Below are 22,976 nucleotides of genomic sequence, written 5' to 3' on the forward strand. Positions count from 1 at the left end.
GGTCACACTGGGAATCAATGGCAGAAATAGGACTAAAATCCAGCTCAGCTAACTCTTAGTACGTCAACTGGAGCCTTTTCCCATTAATTCCATCATGTCCTTTGTTTCTTTTTGTGTATATGTTGTCATCCTAGGAAGAGTGGAAGCGCCTTTTGAGATGAGGGTTGTCTTTTCTTAAAACCTCCTGCAAAATGTATATACTGCCTACACTAGGTACCCTGTGGGTACTTGATTTGCGAATAAACATTATACACTTCCTGCACCCATGGAATATCAAGTGAATGTACAGGGCATGGCTGTAGTGTAGGAGGAGAAAGGAATGAGAAAAAAGGGAAATGAACATTTTGTGATTACCTCATATGAAACCAGGCATTTGCTAAGCTCTTTACAAATGTGTTTAATCTCACAACCACCCCACGAAGTGAGCGTATTCATTTCCATTCTACAAATAAGAAAACTGAGTGGTTATGCAGCATGTCCAGGTCCACATGACAGGCTGAGCGCCAGGATTCCACTCTTCCTTTTAGTTCAAGGTGCTGCTGGTGCCCTCAGTAGACTCTGGTTCAGAACAATTTCTCAGCCCCCCTGTGAGCCAAAAGCTTATTTCCTGAGGGGGTGAGAGGGATTCAGAGCAGACGGACACCTTTTCCATCCCTGGCACAAAGCAGTGTACAAAGCACAATTGTGTAACTCTGGGGGTCTAAAATATTCTCCCAGCCAAACTAGACAGGCATGGAAAGTCACATCAGGCTGGGTGGTTTTGCAGAGTGCCACATGTTCAAACTTCCTTTCTTCACTCTGTCAGGAAGAAGGGCAGTGCAGTGGAAACTCACAGTCTTCTTCAGAGGAGCAAGCTGTTCTGGGGAAATTTATTTCTAAAGGTATTCTAGAGTAAAAACACGCCCACTTGGGAGGGGGTCAGTGATCCTATATCCTAGGTAATGAGGCCATTAAACCAATTAGTCTCCCCACATCTTATATAAGTGTGGCTTAGTCTCCGGGAGAGTTGGGCAAACCAGTACAGAATTTAATCGAGTGACCCATCCTTAACCTAAAGGTGGGAATGGAGGTCAGATGTGGACAGGGGGTGGCTGATTCCTACATAACAGGGCCCAGAAGGGGGCTGGATGACTTGTCTGGGGTGTAGGTTGATACAGCAACCATGTATTTTTGTTTGTTTGTTTTTTACATATGCTGTAGGTTTATTTGGGTTTAGGGCATCAGGGAGCTGAAGAAGATTTGGAGGCAATAAAGGGGCCTTCCCTGGCACTGCATGGAGTTGCAGAATTAGTGGCAAATTCCTCCTACTTTGGAGACAAACTTATCTCCACGTGGGAGACCCAGCCCTGCCTCTTACCAGCTGTGTCACTGTGTACAAGCTACCAACCTGACTCATTGCACCGGCTGGAGAGGGGGGAGGTACCTCCGCTGAGTTACTGGGGGCACTATGTGAAATAAGATGTGGAACTTAGAAAATGCTAGTTATTACAATAACCCTTATGATAAACCCCTTAGACGGTGAAATCTTTTGGGTAGTAATAAACCTCATCTCTTTATGCCACATGATTATCTAGGTAACCAAATTCTCAGAGGTGCGTTATGGTGCCATCTTTGTGCCCCAGCCATATCCACCAGGCAGGTATTCCCCAAACAGGACCTGCAGCGCGGCCCGCAGCAGGGTCTGCCCTCCCTCATTCTACCCTCTGAGGTTGGAGCTGCAAGAGGTGCTCTCCAAAGCTAGGGCAGGCCGGCCACCTCGGAGACCCCGCCGCACTCCCCGGACAGAAATGCCCGCGAGGCCGCGGCTCTTACATAACTGGGATGATGTAACCGCTGGCGGCTCCGGAGGGGCGGGGGCGGGGACACCGAGAGCGCGGGGCTGCGGGCCTCTGAGCGCGGCGCGCGCCCCACCAGGTCCCTCTTCCGCCACGCCGCGTGGTTCGTTAGGGGGCCGCGCGAGCACACCGAGTGAGGCGGCCAGGCGGCCGCGGTGGCAGCGCTCGGGCTCGCGGGCTTCGGAGCGGGCAACAGGGTTGACGGGGACGCGCCCATGACTTCTTCGTGATCTTGCTGGACTAACTAAGCGTGATCTTGCTGGACTAACTAAGGCTGGCAGCTGCAGGCTGATGGGGGGACCGCAGGCGGGGCCCAGCCTCTCGGCGCTCCGGGACCGGGAGGGGCTTTGCCGCGCGGGGGCCCGGACCCATTGACGTCAGGCGGCCCGGGCGCCTCGGAGCCAACGGGGCGTTTCCTTGGCCGCCTGCAGGGCGCGCTGGGGGAACTGTCTTCGTGGGGCTGTTTTTTGGCGTCAGCCAGGTCTAGTTCTCAATTGCTAGCGGAGACTTTGGCCGAGTACTTTCCTGGGTGTGTTTGTTCTCACTAATAAAACTTGGCTTGTGGACGGTGACCTTTCGCTCCAGCTGGAATATTCCGAGCAGTGGTTTCAGGGCGGTGTATGCTGTGCTCCTAGGGTGAGGTTGGTGAATGGTGCTGGATGGTTTCACTCGCCCTGCGATCACCTCGCTGTGCCCTGGCCGGCCCTCCACCGCGTTGTGGTTTTAAGGGATGGCCAATTCCAGAGGGTGGAGAGATGGTTTTTACCTTAGAATTAATTAGGCTTACGATGCACTGGTTGTCAACCCTGTCTGAACATCAGAATCACCAGGGAGAATTAAAAATACCAGTTTTCAGGCCCTACCTCTAGAGATTTTGAATCAGTTGGTCTGCATAGACTGACATTTTACAAACATCCCCTAGGTGATTCTCAACATGCAGCCGTGATCTCTAAGAGACTTCCTGTCCTCACTGCACTAGGGTTTTTATCAGTTCCTAAGGCAGCCTGGGCAAAATTCCATCATATGGGACTTGAGGGATCATTCCCAGGGCAGGCAGCTGCTCCTGCTTCCTTCTCTTCATGGTTTTGGAAAAAATGCAGACCTTCTTCAAGTTCCGGTGCTGCAGAGAATGGTGGGAAGTGTAGCTGTCAACCCCGAGCCACTAAATTGAGGCGAATAGCCTGGCAGCCCTTTTCTTTCAAAGGGGTATACTCTGGCAGCGGCCACTATTTGCTGGGTCTTTCCATGTTACGCAGAATGTAGTACTATGGAGAGCCTGAGTCAGCTTCCTGCCCCCGGGAAAGCAGGCTTCTGAAAGTCTCTCCTCAGACTCTTCTGTGAAGGTGGAGGGGGGCAAACTTAGGTGGGTCTCCCTGCAGTTGTACTTTCAGTGAATCGGAGGAAAAGACAATAACTTTGATTCCAGGGTAAGCATATGTAATTTGGTTTACCATGGTTTTTCTTGGGACACTCATAAAGCTTCCTTATATTGGGCCCTTCGGCAGCACGATCTGCAGTAGTCAGTGTCCTTAACTTGCTCCAATTTAAGAATTACCAGGGACAATTAAAAAACAAAAATCAGATGCCTGAGTCCCTAGTAGGTGTGGATGGGACCTAAGCAAATTTCATATTGGGTAAATTTGGGAAAACAAATGCCTGGGAGCTTGCCCTCTGGTGATCCCTGTCGTCAGGGGATGGGGAAACACTAAGTACAGTGGTTGCTTAGTTTGAATCAAAATCACCTGGAGGGCATGGGAAACCACAGCTTGCTGGACCCCACCCTGAAGTGTCTGACCCCCAAGGCAGAGAACACATTTCTACCCGATTCCCAGGTGATCCTGACGCTGCTGGCTTGTCTAGGGACCACCCTCACCATTTGACAACTCTGGTGTAGTAGAAGGTGCCCTTGGCTGGGTGTTGGAAACCTCCTTCCACTTTATCGCCAACCATCCTGTGACCTTAGGCAAGTCATTTTTACCTCTCTCTGCATTTGAAAAATAAGGACTGACATCAAGAGTTTATAAAGATAAAATACTTCGCAAAAGAGAGTAGGAGGATTTTTAAAAAGCTAAGCGTTAGTGTTAACAACAGATTGGACCCAGGGGGAATCCTTGTGTTGAAGACAAAGGACAGAAGGAGGGTTTGAGGGTCCTGCAGGGCCATCCTGGCACCGCCCACTTGGCAAGGGCTCACAGCCTGGAGTTTGAGGATGACATTTAACCCACAGGAGCCGCCCTCAGCACACCTTTGTCTCTAATAGGATCAACGTGGTGGCCCAAAAGCTAAGGTCTCCTCCGGCTGGGTGTCCCAGAGAAAAGCCTCTCAGCTTCAGGACCCTGGTGGAGGGGGACTCTTGGACGCCAGTTTCCTGCATGTCTCAGGACCTGCTCTTCTGGCTCCGTTGTGGTTTGGGAAGCTCTCACTCGCTCTGCACCAGTGCCTTCTGGAGAGGCCCCTATTCATCAACTCTTTCTAAAAGGCCTTTGCTCTTTCTGAGGAACTTCTTGCCTCTGCAGAAAAAAAAAAAAATCCTCTCACAATGATCCTGGGATCCCCACTTGTAGGGGGAAACAAATCTTCCAGCTTCCTCTTTGGTTATAGATGAAAATGCTCTCAAAGTCCCTAATGATTTGAAGGGGCCGAATAAGGAGCTCAATTTTGAACATGGAAGGTACTAATGTCACTCTTAATAAAAGTAATAATAATAGCAACTATTTATTGAGCTCTTAATTTATTCCAAGTGCAGTGATTAACGGTTTACATACATGATCTCATCTAGGCTGCCCAAGAAAGAGCTTTTTTTATCCCCTTTCTGCAGATGAGGAGACAGGAACTCAACACATGAGAGTACACAGCTATTAATAAGCAGAGCTGTGATGTAAACTCAGGTTGTTCCATCCCAAGCCCTTATTATTGATATTATTTTTAGTTTCAAGTCAGCCTTTCAGGGAGCTTTAGAGAAGTCAGAAGTCTTGCTTACCCCACTTAGTGAGCCACAAACAGCAGACGCAATAGACAGGGTGTTCTCTGAGCTGCCTGGGACCTTCAGGCAAGTTACAGATGTGAGAACAGGAACATTCTTACCGGTCTTCTGGTTCTGAGATAAGGGGTGATGACTTCCCCTGCGGCGATGATTTCGAAACAAAACCCAAGCCTGTAAACATTCTTTGGCCTCTTCCCCAGTGTCCAGGCATGTAATTAGCAGTTGTGCTGTACCAGGGCGTGGGGCAGGAGGCCAGCTGTTGGCAGCCTGTGTATAAACAGGACATGTGGAAGGGTACTGGGCTTCTTGTAAAACCTTCAGGGGAAAGAGTCACATTCCACGTTGCAGGAGGGAAACCACTGGGCTCACTGAGTGAGAAATGCAAACTCTGAGACCCCAGCCTGTCACGTGTGGGAAGGGCTCTGCCCTCAGGGCCTCCTCCTGCCAATCTCCTTCCATTCTGCCTCCACTGCCTTCTGCCAATTTTGTGACTAGGAAAGTAAAGGTAGAAGAGGTATCTCAAAAGGCAGAGAAGGCCGGCCCGGTGGCTCAGGCAGTTGTAGCTCCGTGCTCCTGATGCATAAGGCTGCCAGTTCGATTCCCACATGGGCCAGTGGGCTCTCAACCACAAGGTTGCAGGTTCGATTCCTTGACTCCCACAAGGGATGGTGGGTTGCACCCCCTGCCACTAAGATTGAACATGGCACCTTGAGCTGAGCTGCCCCTGAGCTCCTGGATGGCTCAACCACAGGTTGCCAGTTCGACTCCTACAAGTGATGGTGGGCTGTGCCCCCTGCAACTAACAACGGCAACTAGACCTGGAGCTGAGCTGCGCCCTCCACAACTAAGATTGAAAGGACATCAACTAGACTTGGAAAAAGCCCTGGAAATCCCCAATCAAGTCCTGTTTAAAAAAAAAAAGCAAAGAGAAACAGTTAAGGAACTCGTGGTTGGGTTTATCCATTATGATGCTTTTATGCAAATTGAAAAAAGCACCTCCTCAGTTTGCTTTGCGGTCATCTGCCAGAAAGTTGTCCTAATGCAGATACAAAACTCCCATCGCTATGATCCGAGTGGTGCCCCCTAGAGTTGTGCAGTGTAGACCCTGTAGCCCTGAAGAAGTCTTCACTTCCTCAGATGGGGTCAGAGCTCAAATAATTGCTTCCCTCTTCCTTCATTCCCTACTTGCAAATCTTCTTCTATAGCTGCACAGGGATCCTACCCTGCCATGCAGTAAGCATTAGTGAACACGCTAATGGTTTCCTGAGCTCCCCTCCCCCACCCATAAAATGGGGACAAGTGAAAACAATTCATCTGTCAAAGGATTGTGTTGTGTGGGAGCGGCCACTTCCCAGTATCAGAGGCAGCAGAGAAAGGGAGTTTGGATGCCAGATGGTTGGGATCTCCAAGTATCTTCCAAAGTGCAGGAAGCCCATGGTACAGGAAATGTAGGGGCTGAGAAGATGGTATTGTTTATGCCATCAGGGAGGGAAGCCGGGAGCCAAAGAAGGAAGGGGCTGTCTGATATGTTGGGACAGAGCAATAATGCCCGCCCAGAGTCCTTTCTCCTTGCCTGGGTTTTGTCCCCTGCCTTTTACAGCCAGTCTTTCTGTGGGTCTGCTGCTTCCAGGGGGGCCATGAATCTGCACGTAAGGATTTTGTCCCTGATGACAAGTTCCTGAAAGAGCCTTCTTGGTCATAGGTGAACATCAGCATTGGAAAAGCAACTGCTATGGAGATAGCCGAGCGAGGTGAGCAGCTTCCTAACCCGTGTGTCCGCGGCGCCCCGCAGCCAGCCTGTGGCCTGTCTACATAGGGCGAGAGTGCCCTGTGTCACAGGCAGGTCAGGAAGGGCCAGGGGTCCTAGACAGTAATCCCACGGTGAGTAGCACAGCTCCCGGCTTTCTTAGCTGTGCCTGGAGCTTTAACCTAGAAGTGGACAGAATGAATGACTGGAGGAGCCTTTCCTCGACAATTAATTCACAGGAGAGCTTGGGTCCTGTCCATACGTCACAGTGCTTTCTGATTAAGAGCAGTGAGGGGTTCCCGCCAACCCTGGGCATCAGAATCACCGGTGATACTTTAAAAATGTGGATACTTGTCCCTAGCTCATGTCTTCCTAATGGGGTGGGGGTGGGGCAGAGATTAGGAGTCCAGGGCAATTTGGCTGTGCACCCTAGTTAAGAACCAGTGTCGCCAGAACAACCAGAGAGGGAAGTGCATTAAACTTCCTACCTCCTTCCTGGTGCCTGATGGCTAGCCTGCAGGGTTACAGCAGGTGGGGACGGCCTCCTATTTCACTTCTCTAACCTTGATTCTGTGCTCTCTGGGTGCCCCATACATTATTTAATCAGCTGAATTCTCCCTCTGGCTAAATGCCAGAATTTCCTGCATGAACTCAATTGCCCTGGTCATTAAACGGCACTAGAGTGGCTAGAAAAGTCAGCCATGTCTCTCTAGAGCCTCTTCTCTAGGCAACATTGATGTTCCAGCAGAAGTTGGGAAAAGAGGTTGGGAAGTTACCGCTTTTCAAGATGTCGAAGATGTTTTATTTTTTCCTCTAAAATCAAGTTAGGCATTTTCCAGGGGAATATTATACCACTTGGACCTGTAAAATTATCTGCCAAGTCAAGGCAAGGATCCACTTCGTCTTAGCATCTGGGAGGTACTCTGAGGCACCGAGGGTGGGGGTGGGGGGTAAATGGGGGGGTGAAGGGGGGAGGGGGAGATGAGCGGCTGATGGTTACGTGGTTTACCTGTAGCCACCCATGAAACAGACCCCGTTTAGCAAAGTGGGCTATTTAAGTGAAGAAAGTGGGTTCTGTAATGATTACTTCTTAACTGCCCCAGCCGAGGCATTCTGCTTTGAATAAACCTTGATTAATGACCGTATGGCCTTTGCCAGAATAGTGTTAGTGCCATTTGTGGAGTCAACTCCTCAATAACTATTTGTCGAATCCCTGGTACGTGCTAGGCCAGTGGTTCTCAATGTGGGCTGAATGTTAGACTCACTGAGCGAGCTTTGAAAAGCTACCCAGGCCGGGGCCTATCATCTGGAGCTTTAAAAACTCCCCAGGTGAGTATACGAAGGTGTGACAATTAAGTTCGCGAACTTGTTGCAATGGATGTTGCTAACTTTTTTTGATATCAGAGGGATTATTCATTATGAATTTGTACCAACTGGACAAACAGTTAACCAAGTTTACTATTTGGAAGTGCTGAAAAGGCTGCGGGAAAAAGTTAGATGACCTGAACTTTTCGACAACAATTCATGGCTCTTGCATCACGACAATGCACCAGCTCACATGGCACTGAATGCGAAGAGTTTTTAGCCAGTAAACAACTAACTGTATTGGAACATCCTCCCTACTCACCTGATCTGGCCCCCAATGACTTCTTTCTTTACTTGAAGATAAAGGAAATATTGAAAGGAAGACATTTTGATGACATTCAGGACATCGAGGGTAATATGACAACAGCTCTGATGTCCATTCCAGAAAAAGAGTCCCAAAATTGCTTTGAAGGGTGGACTAAGTGCTGGCGTCGGTGCATAGCTTCCCAAGGGGAGTACTTTGAAGGTGGCCATCGTGATATTCAGCAGTGAAGTATGTTGTACTTTTCCAGGATGAGTTAGCGAACTTAATTGTCAGCTTTGTGACGTGCAGCCAGGTAGTGATCTCTGTGTCAGGTACTATGGGAGATGGTAGGGGTGCAGGTGTGACTAAGACTGACATTTCTTATCCTTCATGTGTTCAGACCCTTAAAAGAATCAGGACATTATCCCAGATACACTGTCAGTCAGAGCAGACAGGCGGGAGAGCAGGTTCCAGGGCCACCTTCACTGTTACATCTGTTGCCCTAACTGTGGGACCATCTGTCTAGATTACCTGAATGGTCTGAATTTCGGGTATTCTTTCGGGAGCCCATATGTCTTAATCTGTTATTCGGAAAAGGTGGTTTCCATAGCTATAGCAATTGCTATAACTCACAGTTTCGTTGAATTCCACCAGGTGGCACAGTTCACCTGGTTTGTTGAGATTGAGACCAAGCAGAAGGTGCCAAAGGTGAGATCATCAGGGAGAGTGGTAACCAGGTGAACTGCTCTTCACCCCTCCTGCTGGGGTTTTCATGCCTCGGGTCAGCTTTGAGGGGGCCGGACTCTTGGTGGTGCTCCCTCTGTGGCAATGGCCTGTGTCTGTGCTTCTGCTCTTCAGGCAGCCTCAGCCAATGAAAGCCGGAGCTGTACTTTTCAATGGCTGGGTTGCCCCCTGGATAACTGGGGCTGTTAGGCTTGACCCCATTCCCTGGGCTGCCTGTGAAGCCAGCAGGCAGGGACCCATCCTTCTGCGGAGACATTGTACCAGACAATGGCGCACTGAGGCCTCAGAAGGAGCCCAGGTCATTGAGATATATCAAGGGTGACTCAGGTGCTTTGAACCAAGCTGTAAACTGACCCAAAGTCTTTCTAATAAAGAGGGACAACAAAAAACATTTTGGTCTTGCTGAGAGCCACTTTCTAACAAGAGCTTTCAGACCTGGCTCACATTTTGCGGTCTTCTTCTTCTAAGAGTGTTGGAAGCAGAACCCGCCACATAATTTGCGGGGCCCAATACGAAATGAAAATGTGGGATTCTTGTGTAAAAGTTAAGAATTTCAAGACAGTGAAGGCAGAGCATTCAAATAACCATGGGGACCTTCTGAATGGAGGGGTCTGTGCAGCCACACAGGTTGTGCCCCATGAAGCTGGCCCTGCATGGGAAACCTGCACCGGACTGTAAAGTGGAGGGAAGGGGCCCATGGGGATGACCCACAGTGACCACAGGGCCCTCACTTTCACTGGAAAATGTCCTCCTTCCATTCCCCGCCCCAGTTTCCTCCTCTCTTCTCTGAACCTGCTTCTCCAGCAACAGCCCCTCCCCACCCCCACCCCAACGACTGCTGCTGCTCCAATAACTGCCCACAACTGAGGGGCCCATGAGAGGGGCTGGGGAGGGGCAGACAGCACGCCCACTGCCTCAGGCTTGGACCGTGGCCAAAGAGAAAAGAATCCCCCGATCGAGAATGGAATATTTTGCATCTGCTCATGAAGGGTTTTTTTTTTTTTTCAGTAGCATTTCCCAAGCAAGTTGCTGTTCCTTTCCCTTCTCACCAGAAACCCCTAGTCTCACGCCGTTAGATGCTTTAGAGAGGCTTAGCGCTGGCATGAGTGTGAGGGTGTCTAAATCTTCCTCTAATGTCTGCAAGTGCTGCTGCGATCTGGGCTGCCGTTCTTGAGATTGAAAGCTGGCTGTCTGCCTGCTGATAACTTTCGGTTGTGCTGCTACAAGATGCAACAAGAATACTAATCTCAGGCCACCGGCAGAGGAGGGTTCGCCTGGATTCCAGCCCACTGTGGTTTGGGCCTCATTTTTTATGAAGTGGATTTATATGGAAAAAGATGACAATATGGTTCTGTTTTTAATATTGAGCCAAACTTATATCCAACTCCGCCATCTTTGGGAGGGATATAGAGTTGACAGGGGAACACATATATTTTGCCGTCACGAGACAGGGAGCCCCTCACCTACTGCCCACCCACTCCCCATACACATACGCAGGATGGGATTTGAACGAACACATAGAAAATTCTCTCCTCTTTTGTGTTTCTAAGTAGCTTACAGCCTGAGAGCTCTGAGAGCCCAGGGCTCAGTGCCTGTCTGCTCATCCCGTGGGTGTGGTTTCCCTGACTCAGTATATCCTCCAGGCTCTGCCAGGGATCAGCTGCTCCTCCCTGTTTGTGAACAGGCACTGCTGCATGGCTTCAAACGGTTCACTACACACAGCCCCCCTCCCCACCCCCAAACAGCGTGGGAGAGGGAAGGAGCTGGGCCCTGAATTGAGTCCCTGGTCTGTACTAACTAGCCTTGTGAGCTTGGGCAATGTTCTTAGCTTCCTGGGACCTCAGTTTCCTCATCTGAAAAATAGGCGTGATCCTACTTTATTCACTGACGAACATATATTTGAATGTGAACCGTACGTCCGTCAGTGTAGTAGGAGCTGGCGATCGAGATGATAGAGATAGATACAGCCCCTTACAGTCTTATGGGGGAATTCAAGTGATTAACAGACACTTTCAATGAAGCCTGTGTGCCACTCTGGGCCTGCCTTCACAGTCGTGTCACAGTGGGGGCGTGTGGGAGAGTGGAAGGTGTAGACCCCGCAGTATGTGTTTCTCCTTGTACTGAGCAGTACTGAATTCTCACCTTGTTTCATCCCCTGGGAAACCTGTCCCTGCATTCAGGTTTCTGCTGAAAAAGGTTTTTGTTGGACCCTGACCGACATAACATAATAAGTGCTCTGACACGGGAAGTTCAGGGTATTGTAGGATGTACAGCTCTCAACCAGTAAGAGAAGCTATTATTATTGGTGTTATCAATACTGTTCATACTATCATTACCACTCCCAACCTAACATTCTCTGCTTCAAGCTCCCTAGTTCTGCCCTGCCTCAGGGGGAGTTGGAAGCCAGCAAGTTCCCAGAAACAGAAGAGGTGTGAGGTAGAGCAGTGAGGGTCTACCTCACTGCTGTGCTGGAGGGACTGGCCCTGGCTGCATGGTTGGATGGACATCAAAGAGCAGTGGTCTCTTGGACAGGAAGGCCTGGGCAGGGTGTGCCGCAGGCCAGCCGAGTCTGGTGAGTGTGGGCAAGCCGGGCACCAGGGAGGTGTGAGGTCGGATGAGAATCGGCTGCCTGTACATACTGGCCTGTAAGACCTGGCGTGTGCACTGTCCGCCAAGGTGCTCTTCCTGGAGAGGGTGTGTGTGGCACAAGCATAGGGGAAGGAATGCTAGTCACAGAGTTCACTCCCCGCTCACCAGCCCATCTGTGGCTCAGTGTCCCCAGTGGTTCTGCAACAGAAGATCAGAGAGGACCCTCCTTCTGCAGCTTCTTGGTGCAGTTCGTTTCTGTCTTGCTGCCTCAGTAGAAGGACACGAGACTTTTGTCTTCGTTGTCAACATTTTTCAAAAATAAACTTAAATTTTAGAATAGTTTTAGATGTACAGAAATGTGAAAATAGTAGAGTTCCCATTTACCTCAAAGCCAGTTTCCCCTTTGTTAACATTTTATGTTAGTATGGTTCATTTGTTGTAATAAATGAACCAATATTGATATATTATTATTAACTAAAGTCCATAGATAATTCAGATTTCCTTAGTTTTTACCAGCTGCCCTTTTTCTGTTCCCAGGTCCCATCCAGGATACCACATTGCATTTTGTTGTTATCTCCTGTCTCCTCTTGGCTGTGACAGTGGCTCTGGCTTTCCTAGTTTTTGAAGACTTTGACAATTTTGAGAAACAGTGGTCTGGCATTTTGTATACTGTCTCTCCATTGGGATTTATCTGATTTTTTTTTTTTTCATGTTTAAATTAGGGTTACGGGTTTTGAGGAGACAGATCATAGAGCTACAGTGCCTGGGCAACATTTTAACTCCTGCCACAGTCCTGATGAGGCTAGAAGGTGCTGTAAATGTGCCCTGTGTCTTGTGGGAATGAGCCCGTCAACATCAAAGCACCAAGATAAAAACAAACAAACAGGGGTTTCTGTTCTCCATCTCGCTCAGGCCAACGTGGATTTCCAACTTCTTGAGAATTATTGGTTAACTTCCTGAGTATTTGACATTAATATCAACTATCATTTCATTCTTACATAGGGCTTTCCACTCCTGAGGGCACCTTCATACACCATTTTCCATTTGCTCATCAGACTCACCCTCTGACATGGGTAGAGGGGTTCCCATGATGTCACCTCATGACTCCTGGACCCCACAGAGCCTTGATGGTGGCACATCCATAGAAAGAATGCAGTTGAGTTTTGTCCAGTTTCAATAACCATACTAGTATCCAGGGTTTCAGAGTTAGTAGAGTGGGGCCCGGTGGCTCCTAGGGCCAGCGCTGTCATTCATAGGTCAGCAGTCAGGGCTTTTACATACCTGGCCCTGTTCCCAGTGCTTCCTCCTGGTCACAGCAGACTGCTGGCCTCTCCTTCTGGGTGCTTTCTGCCCCCCTATTTTCTCCCAGAGGGGGACAGATGATTTCCTTCATCTTTCTATAATGCTTCATTTCACCAGGCTCCATGGTTGATTCGTCTGGGACAGTGATGTTTCTGTTCCCTGCCGCTACCTCCTTTTAATGCTGAGACCCTTTGGGTGCTTCCAGAAAGCTCAAGGAGGTCGTGGAATGTTGAAAGGAGAATTGATTTCCGCTCTCTTGAATTTTGCTGTTTTTTGAACCTGGATTTTGTATGTGTTACGCAGCACTGTTGGATGGGAGGGAGTTTTAGGGTGGTCATGGAGAAGGCCTCAGAATGAAAGGCTTAGGTGTCTAAACTCAGTGTGTGGTGACTGGTGGGTGCTCACTGCCGACACAGGACTGTGTCCACTGGCTGAGCAAGGGACTTCATAGATTATTTTAAAGAGCATAGTCCTGTAGAGGCAATGCTTTTCCTATCTTTTGAAGGTAGAGGTATATTTAATTGTGCCAGACTTAAGCCGGATATGGTATTCAAGCTGACTACAGACTTTAGTCATGAAAATGTGGGTTTGCTCTGTTTTCTCATTCTCTGAGCCTTTGTCTCAGGGTGAGAAAACAATGTTTTAAGATCAGTAGAAAGAAACCCTGAGTACACACTAGGGTTCTGTGACTCAATTAATGGGGAGACTGAGGCCCGGCGCTGAAATCTCCACTTTATCGGCTGTTGCTCCGAATTGCGTCTGTAGGTTCAGTTCTCAGGTCTGCAGCAGCAGGAATCGCTCTGCCTGAGGCTGGTGATAAGGAGCTCAGAGGCGACATCCTTGCGTTCACTGGATACTGAAAATACAAGTTGGATTCATGTGCTGGGTACTGAGAAAAAGGGCTACACCACCAACATACGTGAATCATTCACGTGTATGTATGTCCCTCCGTAAGGGAAAAGGGGGGCATTCAATGTGGTTCTTCCATTAAGGAGTTCTGAGTGTCATGGGAAAGGGAGTGGTGTCTGGCGATAACCATAACACAAGGGAGCAGTTGACATGTCAGTAAGGACTGAGTCCCAGGAGGTTGTCACCGAATCGTTATGATACGCCTTAGGTATCGTCTTAAGAGCAAAATCTTGACAAAAACCCCTAAATGATTGGCAGCAGGAAACTATGACATATCCATGCAAAAGTATGTTATGTATGTAGCCATTAAAAGAAATAAGGTAGATTTATATATAACAAAAGCATCTCCAAAACACATTGCTAAGTGAAAAAGGAGGATGTAGAGCAATGTATAGTCTGATCCTACTTATATATAAATGTATATTTTTATATATAATATGTTTAAAATATATTATGTTAAGTTTAATATATGTGTGTATATAATATTTAAATATGCCTATATATGATGTAAATAATATAAATATTATAATATATTTTAAAATGCTTAAAATATTTCTGGATGATTCACAAGAAATTATGGACAATGGCTTATTTCTGAGGAGTGAAACTATTACTTTCCATTTTGATTCATTCTTATTTGATTTTTAAAACCAGATACATGTATTGTTTTAATTTTAAAAATACTAGCTTATATCTTTTTGTTGTTTTTATTCTTTTTTGTTTCTTTTTTTTTCTTTGTACTTTCTTTAGCTTACATCTTTTTTAAAAAAGCTTTACAACTTTCTTTTTTTTTCCTATCCTGGTTTAGAACATCTTTTGCACATTGTGGACTTGTCTGATCCCAAGAAAATCTGGAAATTTGTTGAAAATTTCAAGCAGGAACATAAACCCAATGTTCTGGTACACTTTATAAACATAAGTAGAGGCTAAATCTCATGCATATGTTTTTCGTCTGTGTGGAAATGGACTGATAAGTATGTTTGTGGGTCTTTATGGTGACCACTTAGTAGGAATCTTTTATGGTGAGGCCTGTTCATGCAATCAAGTTTACTCACCAAATTCAATCTAACAAGCACGCTGGGTAGATCTGTGGGGAAAGGAAGGGACTGTGAGGATAAGGCTGTTCCATTTTTCATAAAATGATGACTGTTATATCTGTATTCCTGAGCTCTGTAGATTTGGGGACTAGTGTATTAAAATTAGAGGCTCAGGGAAATATGCAATTAAAAAGCTGTCCAAAAGTATGCCTGCTGTAGACAAGCGCACCTTTTAGTAACAGTGTGGAACTCCACAGAGAGCCAGGAGTATGCAGGCAGGATGGTGTCTGTCTGCTCATCCCAGATATTTCACTTGAAGCTGCTTCTCTACCCAAATAGTTTCTAAAGTGCTCCACAATGCCTGTGTGGGTCAAAGCTTGGTCTCGTGGTATCCAGTATGGCTATGGAGCATTTGAGATGTAACTAGTCCAAATGGAGATGTGCTATAGGTGTAAAAATCAGCTGATTTTGAAGACTTAGTGTGAAAAAAAACCCTGTCATTAATATTTTTATATTGATTACATATTGAAATGATACTATTTTAGATAGACTGAGTTAAACAAAATACATTATTAAAATGAATTTTACCTGTTTCTTTTTATTATGGCTACCTTCCAGAAAACTGAAAATTACATATTTCTACTGGATGGCACTGGTCTAGACAAATTCCCAGAGCACCTTATTATGAACTAGGTTGCCTGGCCAAACCCTCCTCATTGGAGATCTCTGCACAATTCTGTGGCTGAGTTTTCTGCACGAGTGGCATTTTCCTGGAAGGGGTTTGGAGTGAAGGGACAGTTGAGCAGAATTGTTGTTGTCACTTAAATGTGGGACTGGTGGTGGCAGTGGAGGTGTGGGGTTTGGAAACAGGTCCTTTAGCCCTATTTTCTTTTATTTCAAAATAGCAACTGTGACTTCTAGATCAATAATGTAAGTTGCATGGTAAATACAAGAGAGCTCACAGAAGACGGACTTGAAAAGAATTTTGCTACCAACTCTCTGGGTAAGTACATGCAGTTTTCTTCTTTGTTTTTAGCAAAATAGACATAGATGACACAATAGAAGGATCAGAAAAACTTTGATCAACTTTTTGGGCTCTTGGTCCTTGGCATGATTGCATTGGCTTTAAGTTTATCCTTCACTGCATTAATTTTTCTTCATAAAACACTCTAATACTTTGTATTGTTAAAGCATTTTTTTTCTCGAAAGTTCAAGGCTCATTATAGACATCATTTTGGTGGGAAGAGTAAGTTCGGCTCAGATGGAGTGTGCCAGTAAAAAAGCTGCAGCCAAGGGACCCTCCAGCTAGGCCTGAGGAGGGCGCAACTGTGAGAGAAGAAGATGGACCGAGAAGGGCATTCAGTTAGAACACAGGACACCTGGGTCGGCTTCCTGCTCTGTAATAACAGCCTGACTCATTTCATGCCAGGCTAGTGGAACTCTGGGTTGGGGCCAAGAAATCTGTTGTGGTTTTTTTCCCCCTTCTTCCACCTCCCCTCCGTCTCCCCTCCCCAATCGAACCCGCGACCTCGGCATTAGGAGCACGGTGCTCCAACCGTCTGAGCCACGGGGCACTCCAACACCTGAGACACCGGCCTGGCCCTGAAATCTGTTTTTTAAGAAGCCCTGTAGACAATTTGGATGTACACTAAAGCTTTAGAACCAAGATACCAGGCTTTTGGCCTATTTGGATGTTCTCTTTCTTGAACCAAGGGGTTAGGAGTAGAATTTTTCAGCGCTTTTCAGCTTGGAGATGCAGTGAATCTAAAATTCTCCCCAGTGTCTCTACCACTTCCTCATAGCAAGTTGAACTTTCAATGAGGTGTTTTAGTTAAATATTGTCCTAAGTCACAAGATGGATGGCAGGGGTTCATGTAGTTGTGGGGTCATTGAGGGTGTCCATTACATAGCAACCCTCTTCCCAGCCAAGAACTGCACAGGCTGAGGAGTAAGATAATGGCACAATAGACGCAAGTCAAACTATCACTGTTGTTTTGATGAGGGTACTTGAAGGGTATGCTCAATGTGAGAATCAAACGGGTTTCCTGGTGTTGAACCCAAGAAGTGGACTCACCTGTCGGAGCTGGCTGGCCTAGGACAGACACCACCACCTCCCCCCCAGGGAAAGCAGAAAGAGGGGAGCAGGGCTGAGTATGCCCACTTTATTGCTCCTGAAGGGAGCCAAAGTTTGCCACCCTGAAACTGCTTTTTGAGATATTGATTTTAAGCTATTTGTTAAGAAAAAAAAAAGAGTCAGAAAGAACCGTTGACCCTCCCTCCCTTTCCCAAGAGATTCTGATAGAAAAACCTGCCTCAGGACGGCAGTCTTAGGATGTTCACCTTAGCCTCATTTGAATTAAGTATGTAAGTAGGAGGGCTTCAGGCTTTGGGGGTGCGGGGGGCTGTTAGCTAGATATCACCTGTGTCCCAGTGTTTCTGAGTTGCCAGCAAGAATGTTCCTACCATATGTGTTCTGCTCTTCCTCAACTATCTATAAATCGCCCATTCTCGTATCTGAAATCTAATTCCCCTTCCCACCCCCTTTCTTTTTCGTCCAAAATGTCATATATACCCAGTATTGCCTCATTGTGTTTGGATTTTTCATGCTTATTTGAATTCCCCATGTGCATGTATTAAAACTGATTTTCTCTTGTTAATCTGTCTCTGGTTTATTTGCTTGTTAGCACAGCTAGAAGAATTTAGAAGGTGGAAGGAAAGTATTAATTGTTTTATCCCCCACACTCCCAAGTTTACTAAGTTAATTATTGATGAGTGCTGCATTCCCCCGAATGGAGGAAAGAAACATCAGAAATGAGGAAGAACCTTTCTCCCCAGTGGTGAGATTGTATTTAAAAATAAAATAAAATAAAAAAACAAATATCTGAAAGCTTGCTATGAAATGGTGCAGGTTTAGTACAAAATATTTCCATCTTTGACTTTGTTCCAAATGTGGTATCATTGCCAAAGTACTTGAATGTGGGGCCATGCTGGGGGTCACCTTGTAACTGTTGGGTGGCAGAGACCCCAGAGTGCCACCGCTGGCCTCCCAGGTGGCTGCTCTGTGATTTGTGGGGCCCAGTGCCAAACAAAAATATCAAGCCCTTTGTTTAAAAATTATGAAGAATGTCAATGTAGTGACAGGGCCCTTCGAAGGGCAGGGTCCTGTGGAACTGCATAGGAAGAAGCTGTTCTGCTGCCTACCCACCCACCCACCCTTCCCCCCAGCAGAATTCAACTGGGTGTTTCCTGCTGGGCATTCATGAGTGGGGTGGGTATATATGTCACTTACCCTCATGACCGCCCTGCTATGGAGGTGTTCCTACCTTACAGATTACAGATAAAAACTAGGACCAAGAGAGGTTGCCTAAGTTGGCCAAGGTCAAGTGGAGGAGCCAGAATTTGAACCCAAATCTATCTGCCTCCTCAGTCCATGTTCATAACCAGGATGCAATTCTCCCAACCCCCAGCCCTTCCTCCTCAAATTCAGCACTGTATTATCGTCAAATAAGTGCTGGGAGGGGAGTGCTCAGCCGTGCCGGGGGCAGGGCTGGCCGGTACCTTTGGAGGGCAGTCTGGTACCTTTGCATTAACAGAGAATGTAGACAGCTAGCATAGGCTTTAAGGGACTGCCTTTTTGATTAGACAGCTGGTTATGTTGTCCTTTTGTATGGATTTGGTCTGCTTCTAAGGACCTTGATATCTCTTCATTTTCATTTCCTTTTTGTGTGAGAAACATTTTATTGATCTCCCCAACCTCTCTGAGAAGCATAATCATTCTCATGCTTTGATATCTATTCATCTCTCTAGAATGGAAGACAGAGCCCACTATACAAAGAGGCGTGTCAGTGACAGAGGGGGCAGCTCAATGTGTCTTTGAGCAGAAACAGAGAGGTTAAAACATTGTCATCCTTCAGCAGGTCCAGAGCCGAGTGAACAAGCCAGACCTCTGTCTGAGTCCTAGGAAATTGCTGGCTGCCATTCTAATACGAAACATGTTTTTCCAGCCCGATTATGTAACGCGGCATAGGTTGTTTTCTATTTTCTAAGATTCATTTGGGCCTTGAGAAACATTGCCAATCCCCAGGCAAACATCAGTAGATTCCCCACACAGGACAACACCAGAATTTGCAGAATTTATCACCAGATCTTAAAGGGTTAGAAGCTGGAGTTGAATGTAAGATACTGTCAAAGCCCATGCCTGCTCACGTCTCTTTGTGGAGATAGCATAGTGTATGAATTAGATAAAGTGTGGGAATACTTCTCTTTAACCTTTTGTGGGGTGGGTTGGTCCTGGAGAGATTTTCGTAGTTTACCCTACAGTGACACCAAAATGAGCTGCCCTGGGTAGATTTGTGGGTAGATGACGTGTGGAGGCGAAGTGACCTCACGAGACAAAATCCGGTTGCTGTTCTCGCTCATGTTTTGGGTCTTCTCATATCCTATACATGGTGCCTGTTAGCATTCGGTGGCATTAAGAGTCTGTGAGGAGCAAAGACAGATGGGAGGGCAGGGGAGGCTGTGCTGAGTGCTGTGCTGGCAGGCTGCCACAGCCTGAGTGTTAGCAGATTCAAACTCTCACCCACGTCTTAGGCTCCCTCATCACAGGACACAAAAGAGGACACTGATTCCACCTCCTCCAGGACAGCTGCATCATCAATTAATTGACTGTAATAAACAGGCAGTGGTGCCTTTGCTCTTTGTCAGAAGGCGGGGTTTGCAGTTTCGGTCATTTTGGAAAAGCATGCATCAGTACAGAGTAAGTGTTCCGTCGCTTGACATTCGGTTATTAGAAGCTCTCTACTCACTGGCATAGCCCCACACTCGATGATAACTGCTGTTTAAAGCAGACACCCAAGGTCCAGGACAAAAATAACAATAACAATAACAACACCACATGCCGAGCACTTCCCATGTGCCAGGGGCTGTACTAAGTGCTTTTCTTGGATTACTTCCTTCAATCCTCATAACAACTTTACAGACAAGGACACTGAGGGCTGTCTAAAACCAGAGTCTGTGATTCACCTTCCTAAACAAAGGACAGCAAAATTATAGTTTGTGCATTTTTAGTATAGGGTTGTATCAGCGACGGCTACATAACAAACAATAATAAGCAGGCATGCAGTAATAAGCATGTATTTATTGCTGACTGTTTGCAGGTCTGCTAGGTGGGCTGGTCTCAGCTGAGCTCAGTGGGGTGTCTCCGAGCAACAAGTGAGGTCTAGAATACGTTTCAAATTCTCACATCCTCCTGGGCCCGTTAGGGGGGCCAGAGTATGTTCCAAGGCAACGGGAGAAGCCCAAGTGTGCAAGCCCATGTCAAGCCCCCGCTTGCTTCACATCTGCTAACGTCCAATTAACCAATGAACAGGCTTGAACACTGTCAAACAATAACCTACCGCAATAGTCTGTTTTGTTACATCCTTTACATCCTAATTCTTTGGAAATGGGTCATCTGCGTTTGATGTGGTAACTGTTTATTAACCAAAATATTTAATGAATAAAAGATCTTGTTTAAACACAGTACAGCCTTAGGAATAGAGACAGTGGAAATGTAATGGCTCTGGGCGACATCAGAGGGATAGTGGATACGGGGAGGGGGGTTTGTCTTGTGCACCTGAAACTAAAAAAAAAAAAAAAGATCTTGTTTGTTCAGTAAACATTTATAGAGCGCCTACTGTGTGCCAGACACTGTGGTCAGTGATGAAGATTCAGAAATTGAAGGAGCTCCTGGGTCTAGTGGGGGTATTACATACATACACAGTTTCAGTAGCTATATGGTAAGTTCTCTTTTCGTCCAGGAAGGGAGCTAGGGTATGAAGCTTCAGAGGAAAGCAAAGAACAGTGCTTCCAAGGCAGGCGCTGAATGGGTTTGGTGCCAGGCATTCCAATTTATCAATAATCTTTACCCTGGGAAACCCATGCACCATTTTGCCTCTAAGACCTCATTCCAGCTCACAAACCATCAAGATTCCCACAGAAACACAGTACCTGGAAAATGTAAGTACCGTAGAGATGTCAGCGAATACGGTTTTAACCTCCAAATCCCTTCCCCTGGAATTGAAGGCCTTTGCTATCACACCCAACCTACCTGTCCAAACATAGTTCCCATTATTTGCTTACATGGATCCTCTGCCAATCAACCCATTAGTGTTGAAACATGTCACTAGCAAGCAGTATGCCTCCATGCTTTTGTCCCTGCTGCTCCTCTGCCTGGAACACTCCCTTTCTGCTTCACTGGCTGTTCTCAGTGACTCAGCTAGGCATGCCCCCAGCCTGGAGCTTGGCCGGCGCTCTTCCTCTCCACTCCGACAACACCCTCGTGAACCTAACTTAGCACAATTAGAAACCACCTGTTGCTAGGTGGGTTTCTTGCAAAGAGCCTGAATCATCGAGAGCAGGCACTGCTGACCCGTAAGAGAAGCTCAATCTATACCGGCTGAACTGAGCTGATGCATGCTGGGTCAGTAAGCCAGTTCCTCCAGCTCTATGCCTTTGGGAAAACGGTGTTAACCTCCCCAAGCTTCATGTTCCCATTCTGTAAAATGGGGATAACGATACTTTTATAGGTTAGAGGTGAGGCTTAAAGAAAGAGTTGTGAATTATTTACCCAAATAAATAACTTATATTTACACAAAAACAGGCACATGAAAGTTTACAGCGGCTTTATTTTGCATTCATAATTGCCCCAAACTGGAAACAACTCAAATGTCCCTCAGCTGATAAATAAACTGTGGTACTTCTATACACCAGACTACTATTCAGCAATAAGAAGGAACAAACTGTTGATGTTTGCGATAATGTGGGTGAATCTTAAATGCATTGGCGAAAGTCACCCCAGACTCAGAAGGATATATGTATGATTCCGTTTATATGACATTCTGGAAAAGGCAAACCTTTTCGGGACGGAAAACAGATCAGTAGTTGCTGGCGGTTAGGGGTGGGAGAAAGGTGTAACCACAACGGGAAGAGGTTATTTGGGGTGATACAACTGTTCTGAATCACGCTACAATCTAATACATAGAGTTGCCCAACCCTATGCATTTGCAAAAATTCATAGAGCTGTACACACACAGAATTTTACTGTGCGTAAATACATACAGTAAAATGTTGCGTATATATGGGTAGATAGATACATATAGATGAAAACGAAAAGAGAAAGCATTGCAGCTCTGAGCACAACGCCTGGCATGCAGTGAGTCCCTTTGTTTGTAAGAAACAGACTATTTATTACTAATGTTTCTAGGTGCCCTCTGTTACGTAAACTTCCCCAGGGCTGGGAGACCAGAGAAAGAGGCTGACAACTCCAACATTATATCAAGAGTTTATTAAGGGAACTTTCATACAAGGTGTGTCTTGGGTGGTGACAAGATGCCATGGCTGTCCTCTGAGCCATGTGGCAGGCGCTAAGGGGTTACACAGGACGGGGCAGGATGGATGGAGGTACTGGGGCATGACCATCCCAGATAAGGGGAAAATGCCTTACCTGCTTGCCTGGGGAAGGGCAATGGCCTGTTCCAGGCACCAGCAGGAACCAGCGCGCCATGAGGAGGGGTCGGACAGCTTCTGAGGGGATTTACGGGAAGCCATCTGTGTTCTGGCCTGGACCTAGCACGAGGGTCCGGCAGCTGTCACCTCATTAAACAGTCTCTCCTCCACACCCTTCCTCAGTAATCAGTAAACTCCAGGAAGGTGGGACTGTGTTCTCTTCAGCTTTGAGCACAGCTCACCCTGCACACGCCTGATCATAGCAGGTGCTCAAAAGTATCCATTGGTGAACAATAATTGCAGAGGCACCTTCTATGCTGTGCTGTGCAGATGTGGGGCTGGTCTTTGCCTGCCCACCCACCCCAAGGAGAGTGGAGTGCACAGAGGCTGAAGGAGAGAAACTTTCAGTCAAGAAGAGCTTCTTGGGGTGAGGGAAGGCAGCCCCAGGAGGGATTCTTGTCCTGAGCCAGGTTTCATGTTTCTTGGGAGTCTCATTCTGGGCAAAATTGGGCAGCAAGCAGTAGTCATGAGGGAAAAGATGAACAGCCAGCCCTAGTGGCTCATTGACGTTCCCATTATTTCTCCACTCTCATCATTGTTCTAGAATTTTCTCTGGACTACCTCTGGCTTAAGAAAGATAGCGAGAGGGAGAGAGAGAGAGAGGAAGATGGCCAGGGAGAGAGAAGGAGAGACCTGTCATTCAGCCACATCTGATGTAGAGGTCTCGCTTAGGTTC

At 46.9% G+C, this 22,976-nt stretch overlaps 1 protein-coding gene across 1 annotated transcript in view; it reads left to right on the top strand.

Moving 5' to 3' along the window:
• The first annotated feature begins 5,882 nt into the window (after positions 1 to 5,882).
• The window catches only part of DHRS12 (dehydrogenase/reductase 12), a 38,185-nt gene continuing 21,091 nt past the window's right edge, over positions 5,883 to 22,976 (top strand). The window contains 6 exon segments of the mRNA XM_033104036.1: positions 5,883 to 5,960; positions 6,521 to 6,569; positions 8,829 to 8,911; positions 13,977 to 14,004; positions 14,527 to 14,618; positions 15,677 to 15,758. Of these exon segments, the coding sequence (XP_032959927.1) occupies positions 5,883 to 5,960; positions 6,521 to 6,569; positions 8,829 to 8,911; positions 13,977 to 14,004; positions 14,527 to 14,618; positions 15,677 to 15,758 (412 nt within the window).

The sequence above is a fragment of the Rhinolophus ferrumequinum genome, chromosome 4 (assembly GCF_004115265.2).
Source record: "Rhinolophus ferrumequinum isolate MPI-CBG mRhiFer1 chromosome 4, mRhiFer1_v1.p, whole genome shotgun sequence".
NCBI lineage: Eukaryota > Metazoa > Chordata > Mammalia > Chiroptera > Rhinolophidae > Rhinolophus > Rhinolophus ferrumequinum.